Raw genomic sequence first — 13,309 nt, 5'->3', positions numbered from 1 at the left:
ATGAATTCGCGGGTGCGAAAGCGAAAGTTAAGCGCGCCACGCCTCCGTCGTTCGTTTGCGCGCCTGACGTGGAGCCATCGGGCGATAATACCTTCGTTAAATCAATCGGCCATCGCCAATTCTCGCGGATATGTCATCCCACCTGGTAATCGCCTGGTAAAATTGATTGTTTTTCATTCGTCGTTTTACAACTCGACTCTCTCTCGCGCGCATTTATACGAGGCTGCCGCGGGATCGCGAGGGAGAAAACGCTATTCCGAAATACAATACGCGATCAATCGTTAATTTTACTTTAGAGAAATTACTTTCACTCTTACCTTAACTCGATATGAATGGTTTTAAAGATATATTTTAGAAATTTGGGATGTTTAATCTATATATATAAAAAGATAATAATTTTCTTGCTAGTATGTCCAGTCAGAAGAAGTTTATGGAAAAATAAAATTAAAGATTTTACATTATATTTTTGTTAAGATAAATTAAAAGACGAGGCGAGTTAAAATCGTTCTGTTAAACGCTTCTAAGAAAATATTCTGACTTCCGGTGTTTCGAGGCAGCATATCTAAGAAACCAGATTCAAAGAAACCAAGCTCGTTGCGCAACCTCGCATTCTATTACCGCATATAGTTCCGTTATGGAGACCACTTTGAAAAGTGCATATGAATGCACGTGTCTCCTCTGCCGAAAGAGCATTCCGGAAGTCGCATCGGGTGTCGAAATCGTCGGCGCGGAGAAATGGCGGGCCTCCGGTATATCCGAACACATTAATCATCGCGTCGCGCCTCTCATTATGTTTTACGAGCCGCATTTATATTTATATCGGAGCGATGCTCGGACGAGCCACACCTGGACGCCGATGAAGCCGACGCGCTGCTGATGCGTGCGCATAGCACGAGGCGTGATTTATCGGGGGGGATTCGCGAATCGTCAGCTATAGTAGAGCTCGTGCATCAACAGTGTGCATCTTGTTACTGCCCACATCAGGACCGACGCGACCGACCGACGCCTCGTAAAATCACGTCCACGCGACGTTACGTCTTGTCTGCGGGATGCTTACACGGGCCTCTTCTCGAGTGAATCGTAAACCACGTAAACCGCGTACGAAATGAATTGTTTCTCGTTTTTGTAATTTATCGTTGCGTCGCACGCGGGAAAACACGTGTGCTAAAGTAATAATGTATGTGTAGTAATTTCGAATTAAATGAAAATGAGAGAAGTTTACATAATTTATAAATACGTAAGAGATATTCTCTCATTACATAATTTTTGTAATAACATATTATTTTTGTATGTAGTACGGGACGTAATGTGTTATATTATTTATGCTAAAGCCAACTAGATACATATATATTTTAAAAAATATATATGTATATTTCTCTCTTTTTCTTTTTATCTTTCTATCTTTCTATCTTTTATTTATAAAAAGACAAATACCAATTTCCGCGTATAAATTTCCAGTACCGATTGCTACGAGATAGTAGAGTTGTATTACATAAATGGACGAGATACATGATGTTTCGCGCGAGAATAAACGCTACCGATTATTATTTTATTATTAATCACTATACGCGTCAATTAAACGAGGTTGTCGCGCTGTGCCATGCCGCGCGTGAGATTAATCTTACTACGAGGAAAAATGAAAAAGTGAAATTGCGATATCAAGTGAATTATCTTTTTTGAATAGCCGGTACGATCGCTGAACTTGTCATTATTATGATTATGAAGAGATATGTACCTGTCTCACTGATGGCGATGAGGATTATTAATTATGCTGATGCCACGGCAAGAATAAGAGCCGAGAATTTTTCCTGTCGGAAATTACCACGAAAGAATATGTGACGCAGCAATGTTTCGTAAATGAATGCCGTGCGCTCGCAGCTTATCTATAATGTGTATAATTGCATAATCACCGTTTAACAGCGTTTAATATAGCGACGATGGATATATGTTTTAAGTATTTATTTGAAAGCATAATAATACTTTCCGTGAACGATAAATTGAACGTGAACGAATTAAATTTTAACGTCACGATAATGCAATTTAATTATTCGAGCACGATGCAATTCTAAAATTATTTATTATAGCCGGAATTTAATTGAGAAGCGTTTCTCGAGTGAATTCTCGTTGACGCATTGAAACATGCATCGTGGATCGAGCAGCAGCGCGTATACGGTCGGTTGGCCGCTCGTGCGTTTACCACGTATCGAAACGCGGTGCTTGTTAACGCCAGGCCCCGTGAGAAGACAACCGTGTTTGTCGTGAACAAACTGAGATCGATGACATCGTTCTCTGAGAGACTCACGAGTCCCACGAAGGAATCCGTCCCATAAAGGCACCGTGAATTTCACGACTCACGACGCGCTCGCGCTCGCTCGCGCGCATATGTGAGAGCTCTGTATGATCGCATACCTCTCTCTAATCCACCATAAAAATAGCTTTCTCATAATAACGCGACGTCGTTGCGCAACATCGGGCGTGTGATAGCGAGCATAAAACGAAGCTACGAGAGCGCGTACGTTCGGGCGAACCGTAGGTGGTCTGAATTAAAATCTTCGACGAGTATATAGGTATATCTGAGTAGGAAAGAAAAAAGAAACACTGGCGCGGTAGCGCGTGTTAGAACGTAATTATTAACACTTGCGCAATAAATAACAGATATGATTTGGAAATGGTGCGAGAGATACAGAAAAATATCTGAACGGATACATTAACTTTCTTAATCTTAAGAAGTCGACGTTGATAATAAATTCCGCCTGCTTACCGGGAGCGACATTCCGTAGAAAATCACTAATCCTTTTTTGCACTATTCGGAGATCTCAATCTCTAATAAATTACACATTTTTCTAGTTTATTCAATCTTTTTTAGTTCATATATATATATATATATATATATGTCCCGATCTGTTCGAGTCACTCGAGTCTACAATTTCTGATCCCGATTTGAAGGTACATTAAAAACTTTTATCTCAATACCGACGCCAAATCAATCTCAAGCAGAGACTCGTTCTCTGAGGCACGTGCTTGGTCACAACCTTGTGTATGCACAGGCGGACACGCGTGGCCGAAGGGACCACCTGTAATAAGTTCATAAAACTCGTGCCCACGATGAAACACCCACCGGAGTGCATGGCACTTGTATGCGCGACGCGCAGCTTTTCGGTATTCAATTAACAAGAAGAGCGGTCGCTTTGTATTACCCACGGTGCGCAGGGAAATAACAGGTGCACGGCACGTGCATATGCGTCCCGCCGGAAAGACCCCCGTGTATCGCGTACAGGGTGTCCCTTATACTGAGTTCTTATAGCCGAGTTAGGGTATCTGGTTCAATTATCCGCGATCAATTATCATCGCAATTCGTAGTCCACGCGAGCAACTGTAAACATATTTTTCCTTTTAATTGTAGAAACATACAGCAATTTTGTACACAATATACTAATTTTTATTTATTTTATTTTATTTTATTTCATTTTTTATTATTTATTATTTATTCTGGTTATAAAGCAAGTAATGCGCGAATATTCTTTATTTGGCGTCGTAGAGGTAAAAAGTTCAAGTAGTAATTCTCAGCAATATCTTTGACTACTGTCTATATATTTCCGTCGCCGTCTGCCACTAGTTGCTGAAAGGGCAACGCTAATAGACGTCACGTTTCTCAGTCTACGAGCGTGTCGAAATTGCATAACGCGGAAAATGACGTGCGATTGAAATGTACTCGATCTCTGCGGGTCATCGAGCGCGAATGTGCGTTACAACTTTTACGAGAATTTTTATTTTCTTCCGAATCTTTGTTAAATTTTTTTTTTAGCGTTTAAGCTCGGGTAAAAGGGACGCTTTGATCTTTGTGCCTTTTAAACTCCGAGTATGTGCGCGTGACGAATGAATTATAAATTTCCGGCATCTGTCATCGTCCCGCGACATCGGGACTTGACATTTTAATTTTTTTTTCGCCATTGCGAGCGTACGCTATTCTTAAAATCGCGCATTGTCTTCTTATGACAATACATCGTCTTTCTTGTAACAATGAGTACGCACTTCCGTCATTTAAATCATTCTGCGCGACATATACATATAGATTTTTTAGAAATTACTAAGCGATTATTTTTAAGTTTTTTTATAAAATTAATCGTTACACTTTTCAGTACGTTTTTCAGGCTTATGTAACAAAAATCCACGGGAAACGTAATATGAATAATAATCGAGCGAGATATTCGAGAGGCAAAAGAGCAGAAAATAGACGAGATATTCTTATCGATGTAGGTCTAGATAACGCATAAACTGATGTGCGATGAAATAAGAATGTTTGTTTGTGCATCCAGCAATTTTGTGCAATGCAATAGTATCAAAGAAGTCGTTTGTTGATCAATCGCAGTATTGCGCGCTTATACGTACAGTCCAAAAAATTCGTTTAAGTCCAGTTAATAATTTAAGTACTTGCATATTTATAAAATTTCACGTTGCTGTAGAGGCATCGAACAATGCGAATGCAATGTCATCAATATAATATACGTATCAAAGGACTCTCAAGTGTCCAACGAAGAGGGCTCGCCTGGTATCAATGCTCCGAAACCGCTCGAATACCCGCACACCCACGTGCGCGGCATAGTAAACACGGAGATTCGGTCGTCTCCTGAAAAAGAGGAGGGAGAAAACATGAATGCCGGCGCGGAAGAAGAAGAAGATGAAGAAGAGGCAACAGTGAGGTGCGCGGGGAAGGAGAGAGAGAGAGAGAGAGAGAGAGAGAGAGAGAGAGAGAGAGAGCCACACAGCCAACAAGCTAATGGTAATGGTATCAAGCCAGTGTCTCGCGAGCCGCGCTCGAGGCCGGAACACACGTTCACCTCTTCGTGATTCCACGTGCGCTCGCTTTCCGGTCCTTCCTCGAGGTCCAAAAAATAGCAAAGTGAGATAATCGCTTAGAATTATACATAAGATCGCCGGTCAAAGAATACTCCAGAGAATTTTACGCATAGTTTTCTTGTACTCCGAGATTTCCGTGATTTTCTCAGCTATTGTTGAGAATTCTTTCGCACAAGAATTATCTAATGCGAATTTCTAGGTGCGAGAAATTTAACTTCGTTAAAGTTTAAACAAATTGGTTTTATGCTACCGTGTCCCCAGCTCGAAGGAATCGTAAATCCTATGATTTTAGACTGCGATTAACATTGATATATGGAGGCAGGAATTTGTGAGATATTTTTAACATGAAATTGTTGCGGAAGGATTACGTCGACGAGTGCTTGTCTGGAGTGTGAGTGATTCATCGAATGTTTCGCGAAGTTGTCACTGACTTTTTCTAAAATAAAACAGCAAACTCAGATCGTTTGCTAAAATGCTCGTTATATCGTAAAAATAATTTATGATCTTTTATCTCTCTGAATTTCATATCTCACAAAATATATATAATCAAATCTTACAAATGAAAATTTTATCGTAATCTAATTTTTCGTCTGAGAGATCTAACGGTATATATAACATATTGAGTGTGTGCAAAATTATAATACTTTGTATAAATTAAGAATAACGTTTAAAAAATTATAAAAATGTCGCAAATCATCGTGTAAAAAATTTACGTAGTTACTGCGGCATGAAAAATATTCAAGAATCATCCTGGGCGGTGCCAATGTTCCAGTTCTTTCAATCCCACATCATCCAGTTTTAAAACTCGAAGTTACATAACCGCCGACTTTTAAAACGTCGCAAAAATTACACTATTGACTCTTGTAAACTTATATATATTATAGTAATGCAAAAAATTGTTGGTCATTGATATTTTCCGAATCGACGTTTGATCCTGGTGGAAATCCGTCTCAATAATATTTAACGTTATCATCAATCAAGTATCCATAAAATATCATTCGAGAAAACATGCAATCGTCATGACAGGAGTCGTGTGGGGCAAGAAAGTCTCCCTTCTGACTATGGGGTAGAAATGTACCCCGGAAAATCAATCTGGGTCTGGGGCGTGCTGGCCCTCGGAGCAGGTACCCTTCTGCTGTCAGGTCCGCAATGGTGGAACGAGTCGACAATCCGGACGGAAGGCGACGGCTCCGCGAGATCGATTCCGACCGACGAGTCGAAAAGCGACAGTTCCGCCGTCTTCGAGTATTCCGCGACGAAGGAAGACGCGAGTTATGCTTCGACGGATGGGATCATCCTCGAGCCGCGAGATATCAGCGGTGACAGGCGATGGAAGAGGAGCACACGACTGGATCCGCGCGACGACGGATCGATGGTCGAGGAGACGTCCGCGGAAACTAGCATGATCTATGAGAAGCAACGGGTGTCGCCGTCGATCAACGTCGACGATCGAAAAATCGACGGTGACGGACCGTCGCGACAGAATCTCCGCGTGAACGAAGACGGCGGCACGTTAGATGAATCCTCGGAGCAGGATCAACACGCTGTAATTATACGAACCGACGTGCACTTGAATGCCGAGACTCGAGCATCGGACGAGAATAAACCGGGAAGGCTCGCCGAACGGGAAAGACGGCGTTATAAAAAGGGCAGCGATCGAGCGATGATCGACATTGTAACTTCCTCGACGTTACGTAACGATAGATTTGAGGTGGATATCGCGGCAGAGACGGGATCAAGATCAAAATCGAAGGTGGAGGATCGACGGGGATTGAGGATCGATGTCGCGGGTAGAGGCGCACGAGCTCCTAGATCGCGGGAGGCGAGTATTAACGTCGATAACTATCTTCGTTCGTCGACATTGATGCTTCGTCATATTCAGAACTCGAAGAGGACTGGTAATCATCGTGTTCCGGAGAGCGGAGCATCGACATCGAAATCGGGCGATCGGGAAGGAATTCTCGAGACGGTCGAGAAGAACGCGCGATTGGACGATCAACATAAATCCCCGCGTATCTCGCGGATTACAGGCGCGATTATGGAAATCAAAGAGGAAATCACTCCCGCATTTTCCCGACCTACAATCAACGATCATAGAGACATCGGAAGGCTGAACGAAGCTGAAGAAGCCTCTCGATCCTCGACCGGAGAGCAAGCAATGATTCTTGGATCATCGGAACGAAATACCGCGGATGGGGATGCGCGGCAATTCGCTGCAGGAATGCGGGAGGACCAGCTCCTTTTTTTTCGCGAGGATCGCGAGCGAGTTCAATCTTCCGCGATGAGCCCCGCGGAGGCGATCCACGATCGTAAAAATTGGCCGGGAGAACGGGATCGCGGAGATCCTGCTAGGAAGAGACGTGATACGCGCCCGCGCCGTGATTGGTTTGCGCAAACTTCGAGCCGATCGCAGAAATTTCGAAGACGCGATAACGGTATTTATCGCAATGAAATCTTCGATAAATCGATTATTAACAGCAGTGAACAAAATGACCGAAGTAATAATAAGTACAACGATCGAATGACTGATTTTCCGATTCATAAAAGTGACAGATTGCTGCAGAATACTTTTTCAAAGGATCTAAACAGCAGTGGCGATAGTGAATCTCGTGACGAGAATAATGACGAACGGTCTTCGAGTGATGCCTTCCAATTTCTGGATTCCATCATTCCACCGGACAACAAGAGACGCAAAGTGACGCGCGGCGAGGATTTGAAAGACCTGATGGTCACGAGCAATTTCGTGTGGACGAGTCAGGATCGAGGAATCGGTAACAGGGCCCTCATTCCGGAGCATCGATCGACCTTCGCGCAGGACAATCGCGTGGCGTCGTCGCACAACGGTTTCTCGAGAAAGAAAATCCGATCCACGGATCCACGGCGAAAGAATGCGCGAGGCTACGGGGGAAGGACCGGCGAGACGGGATTGGCCGTAATTCAGAAAGCGGACCGACGCGAGGCGGCGAACGGTGACCGGCGAAAACGATACACGAATTATTATTCCGCGCAATCGGTCACCCCTATGGCCTACGTGCACATTCAACCGGCATATCCGGCGGCTACACCCACAAACCGGAAATGCGCACGGTGCATGGTCGTCTACAAGCCTTGTCCTTCGCAAACGCGGCCGCCGCCCAGAATCGTGCTTCCCAGTTACAGGTACCACGAGCCGGCCATCAAGTGGCGAGGACTCAAGTACGGTGAGTAGAGATGCCTCGCGGAGCCGACGACGTTTTTCGACCATTGCGATTAACTCGATTGACTTATTCCAATCGATTAATCAATTGTGTCTGTTGAAAAAGAAGCGTTTTTACGTTTGTACATTAATTGACATAGAGAAGTTATTGATACTTTTATTAGTTTCTTATTTAATCGATGTTTTAAAGAGGATAAATTAACAAATTTTTTTCGGCGTTCGAAAGAAAAATTGATTTTATAATAGCTAAGCTCTACTACCGCCACATAAATAACTGAAAGCCGCACGCATAGAGACCTTCTGACTAATTTCCTGCTAAAGCGGATTAATCATACTTGCATCGTCGTAATGCAATATCATTAAGCGTTTCCACGCCCCTAATTCGTCAGACTATCTCGCGTCGCAATTAAGAGGAGATTACTTGAACTTTGATAGGCGAGATTGATCGATAAATTGATAGAGCGCAAAATCGAAGCGCAGATGGGACAGAATATTTTTTGAAGGCGTTAACGATTCTCTTGAATTACTCAATCGTACGTGTTACAATGCGAATCTGTCGACAATCGTATTAGTTACGCGTTATGATTTTCGCTCGCGGTTTGCGAGCGCGGAGCGTTTCCTCTTTAGCCGGTTACCTCCTCACGTCGATTAGACTGCCGACCTTCGACCTTCGACGAGAAGAGGAACTCGAAGAGCATGGCACGGATGTGGCTCATTAACCGAGCATCGCACGAAGTTTCGCGCGATACAAACATCGACGCAATAAATCGTAATCAACGTTCGAGAAAGGCTATTAGACTTGGGAAGATCGCAATACTTGTGCAACGCCACAGTGTACACATTGTATTCCGACTAGAGTAATCTGACTCTATTCTATTTATAATCGTATATAAACGTTTATTGAGATAAACATTTTTCGCGGACAATTTTTCAGGAAATTATTCGCGGAATCTAAGATTGCCAGCGTTATGCTGGTTCCGTTCGTTTGGAGCATAATAAAGTAATTGTATGTTTAAAGAGAGCTAAACGGTGTATTCGCGCTTCGAAAATATGTGAAACGTCGGTACGAAAGTTGTCGAGCGCGGAGGAGGATCTCCCGTGTTTGGAGACTTACCTAATCGAGGGAGGTATCTCGTAAGAAAGGCATTTTAGAGCCTGCGCCAACGTTTCGTGTTAACATTTACACTGATAAATACCGCAAATATTTAATCACGTAGAGGGATACTTCCATATGTTAGAAGTATACCCGCTGATATAACGGATTTTATCTTTGCATATTTCTGTTCGCCACTTTAACAATTTTACAAGAAAATTAGACTAACTAATATTTTCCTTCTGAGAGAAAGCTTTCGAGAAAGAAAAATTTAACTTTTGCAAGTTAGGTTTATATAATATTTAAAAATTTTTGTTTATATATATATATACATTTATCTTGCTTTATACAATTTAACAATGTTTTATGCAAGGATACTAAGTCTACACACCATCAAATTATTCCATCTTTTTTTCTATACTCGCAGCAAAATTGATTGTTTTATTTCTCTAATTGTCTCCGTATTTTGAACGCGCTTCTCCCTCTGAAATGTACAAATTAATGAGTATAGGATGACATGGTAAATTACTTTGCATGAATAAACAGCCGCGCGGCGACGTCCAATAATCATCTCTCGATTACACGAGCGCGAGATTAATCAATTTTATTACACGGCGCGGGCACGATTCGCGTACCGGCGAACCGGCGCGTCGCCGCAAAGTTACGAGTTGCTTTCAGTGCATCCCGCGAGTTTGGTGCATCCCGACGATGGCGATGGTGCAAAAAGTGATGGGTGTTTAAACCGGCCCCGGTGCTCTTCCGCGACGATCCCGTAATCGCGAGCGTGGAAACGCTCGCTCGCATCAGGGTGGCCTGGGCGTAGATCGCGGTGTGTTGACGCACGCCAGAACGCGCATATTTTAATCACCGTCATCTTCGTCGTCGTCGTTGTCGACTAATTTGTTCAATTTCCCGGTTGGATACCCGCGATATCCTGAACAATCCTACCGTCGTTCTCGTACGTACGTGGTATATTTCACCGGACGGCGATTTCTTTATGATTTTATTCGGCTGACCGAGTCCTTGTAATTTTTAGTTATTTATGTTTCTTTTCAGCATTTTCTGGCATACTTAAGAAATAATGGACATTGTTAAGTCGTCTACGATAAGAAAGACTTCGCTGTGTCGTCGTGCTCGTAAAGATAGTTGCGAATTGTTTTTTATCGTAACGTGAAATTTTGATTTTGCTCTGTCGTTCGCCGTAGATTAGCGATTTTGCAGTCCGTCTGTGCGAGTCTGGGGCGTATATGCGTGAAGATCGGTAATCGTGCGTGGAAAAGTGCATCAGGGTGGGCGCGCAAGAGCGCACCAACGCACTCGGCTGTCCAAAGAGGCGCCGTAAATGCACACTTCTGTCGTTGCGTTTTCGTGTACCTTGATCGATATTTTGAATTATTTTTTTAGTATCGTGACATAAAACGCATGAAGTGTTATCAAATAATATAGCCAATTTTTAAGAAAAAGGAACGAAAATATTCCTCGTGTATTATATACTATTTCATATTTTGTATGTAGAAATTAGGGATTAAGTTCTATTGAAGGGATTGGAAATTTATGAAAATAATTAGCCATTATACTGAACACTCGTTTATTGAAAGATATCATACATAGCAACATTATCGACAACTTTTTGCATTAAAGTTGAATTTGGTATTAATTGTTAAATAACGGCAACATGATTATAATTAAAATATTAATATTCGAGAATATTTCGTAATACTTATGTTAAGTATATATGATGGAAGAAAAAGGTTTTCTCTCATCGAGAGACAGAAAGAGAGAAACCCCATAAGAATAATTGCGTAACATCATGGGAGTACTAAGCTTGTAGTGACATATCGGCGCCGCTCAAGCAGATTAATGTCACTCGCAGTGTGCCAACGACTCCCATTCGCTTTCGCGTAGAAATAAGACGACTTTAATACGACAATCGCGAAGGCGTTCTCTTGCCCCTAATCACTTTCGTCACAGGGATTACGTTTAATTAGACGGGAATTGCATTGCGCGTTCTTCCGAACGCAAAATCGCGTAATTCATCACATATGCAAATTCAGTATGTCACAACAGTTCTATAAATTCAATTAATTTCTTAAAACAAATGAAATGAGCGTAAGACATGTACAAAACGCTAAACACAAACGTTTGCATTCAGCTGACATAATGTATATGTTTCTGTCTTTCTCCCCGAACAAATCGCGCGAAAGACGATATAGAGAACAAGATCATCTCCCCTGCATCTCGAGATGCCGTCGGACGTATCGACCGGAATTCACGCGGGTCGCCGCAGCCGCGATAAAGAAACGTAAGGGACATTTCAATCCGACGGCGCGCGGCGTTTCTTACCTTCTCGGCCGTCAGGACGTCAACCGCGCGAGACGCGCATGATAAGAGTAATTTACAACGAGATACAGCCAACCCCCTTTGGCTCCTCGTCGGGAAGTTGCCTCTCGCCCGCACTCTTATTTACTCTTATTTTCGTGCGCTGTAACTCATCGCGCGGGTTTACTTAAACGCGCGCGCGCGAGCGAGCTCGTAACACGCACGCAGCCATGCACGCACGCACGCACGCACGCGGATCAAAGGTCTGAAGACGCGTCTTATTCCTGCTCGTTCCCGCGATGATCCTTCGCGATGATGCCTCGCCTAAGCGAGATTGCCTTTGTACCCTTTCAAGCGAAACAACTCGCGCGATACTTGCGCTTCTCAGTCGAGATAAAATTTTTCGTGCGGCGTGGTGCTTCGGGTTATACATATACGCGGAACGGACTCGGGGGCTCGGGGGCGAAAGAGCGCGTGTAACAATGACGACGTTGTATTCGTGAAGGAACTTGCGTCGTCGGTTTAGTTTTAAGGATGGATCTATAGTTAGTTACGGCGGGAATTATTGACGATTGTAACAAGAAGATCACGTTTCAGGATTATAGCACGGACTATTAACATCAAATTCCACTTATTCTATATCTATATAGTTATCGTTTGATAGATATCTTAATAGTGATGATTTTGTTTTATTAGTTAGCTTCTACCACGAGGGATGAGCCGTCTTCGTTTTTTATCTTTCTCTCTCTCATGCACACGTCTATACTTCTATATACTTTAATGTCATCGTCATGCTGGTCTGCTCGTTACAGTCACAGTCTCTTCTTGCCTTTGTCGTGATCTTATTCCGCCGTAAAGTTATACCCTGTGTCGTATTTGGTAACGCTATTTTTACCTCCGATAGATCGTCAATCCGGTAAGATCTGCCACAAGAAAGATCTTACGGGAGAGGAAGAGTTCGCAATTAGTCGCAGATCTTTTTACACGAGATTTCTTGAGAAAAATGTTACCGTATGTGCATATGGGTGGTCCAATCTCATCGGTTCGTGGAGACCGATATTCAGTTTACCATGCCCGAAAGAATATCGAAGTCAGATGCACACACATGTACATACATACGCAGTCTCGCCACGTATCAGATAATTCACAGCAATTAATTTAGAAATTAATATGCAACTTAGCGTACAATTTATGATTTATACATTTGAAAATTCTATACTCGGCGTTCCGGTAGTCGGGGTGATAAACTTTCACGGGTTAATCGTTTTATCACCGTATCTCGCGTGTATCAAGGTCTGCCCGTCCCGGCTCGTAAATCCGCAATTCGTTTCCTATATACGCATTACAACATCTTCCAGCGTTCTCGTGCCGTGCACGAGGTAGAAGCAAAGCGAATTGAGATCATCAGCGTCGTTAAACATTTTAACACGAGCAGATGCAACGTCTCAATAATCGCGATTACGATGCCGACATTTGATCGAGTCTAATTAAACGACAGCTCTGTATGATTTCGCGCTTGGCAGCCCGTCATTTGCGTATAGGTGACGCTGCGTGAAAAATCATTTTATTGAAGCTCGCGATCGACATTGACGAACAGAATTACAATCTCTCATTTCGAAAAGTATCCAAGATTTTTTTATATTTTATATTTTATTGGCACGTAGGTTTTATGAGACAATAGCGTCAGATTCTAACTAACGTTAATTGCTCCGCGATGCACAAAGACTCGGAATCTGCGGTAAAGAAGGGCAATCGAGTCGCATGCACGAAAGTCGTGCAACGAGGTAAAAGAAAAAGATGAGATGCTGGCTCTTCTCTTTTTCTCTCTTTCTCTTTCTCACCGG

The 13,309-nt window shown here is 42.8% G+C and overlaps 1 protein-coding gene across 2 annotated transcripts in view; it reads left to right on the top strand.

Moving 5' to 3' along the window:
• The window catches only part of Wb (wing blister), a 152,734-nt gene that overhangs the window by 95,000 nt on the left and 44,425 nt on the right, over nucleotides 1-13,309 (top strand). The window contains exon 1 of one of the 2 annotated variants that reach the window (XM_077412014.1): nucleotides 4,802-8,057. The exons of the other annotated variant lie outside the window; for it this stretch is intronic. Coding sequence (XP_077268140.1) covers nucleotides 5,930-8,057 — 2,128 coding nt within the window. The 5' untranslated portion in view covers nucleotides 4,802-5,929. Of the gene's footprint in view, nucleotides 1-4,801; nucleotides 8,058-13,309 lie in introns of those variants that run through there. 2 annotated transcript variants of the gene reach the window in all.

This window comes from Temnothorax americanus, unplaced genomic scaffold (genome assembly GCF_048541705.1).
Source record: "Temnothorax americanus isolate GAGA-0224 unplaced genomic scaffold, ASM4854170v1 Scaffold10, whole genome shotgun sequence".
Classification (NCBI taxonomy): Eukaryota; Metazoa; Arthropoda; class Insecta; order Hymenoptera; family Formicidae; genus Temnothorax; species Temnothorax americanus.
This window is presented reverse-complemented; position numbering and strand designations above follow the sequence as displayed.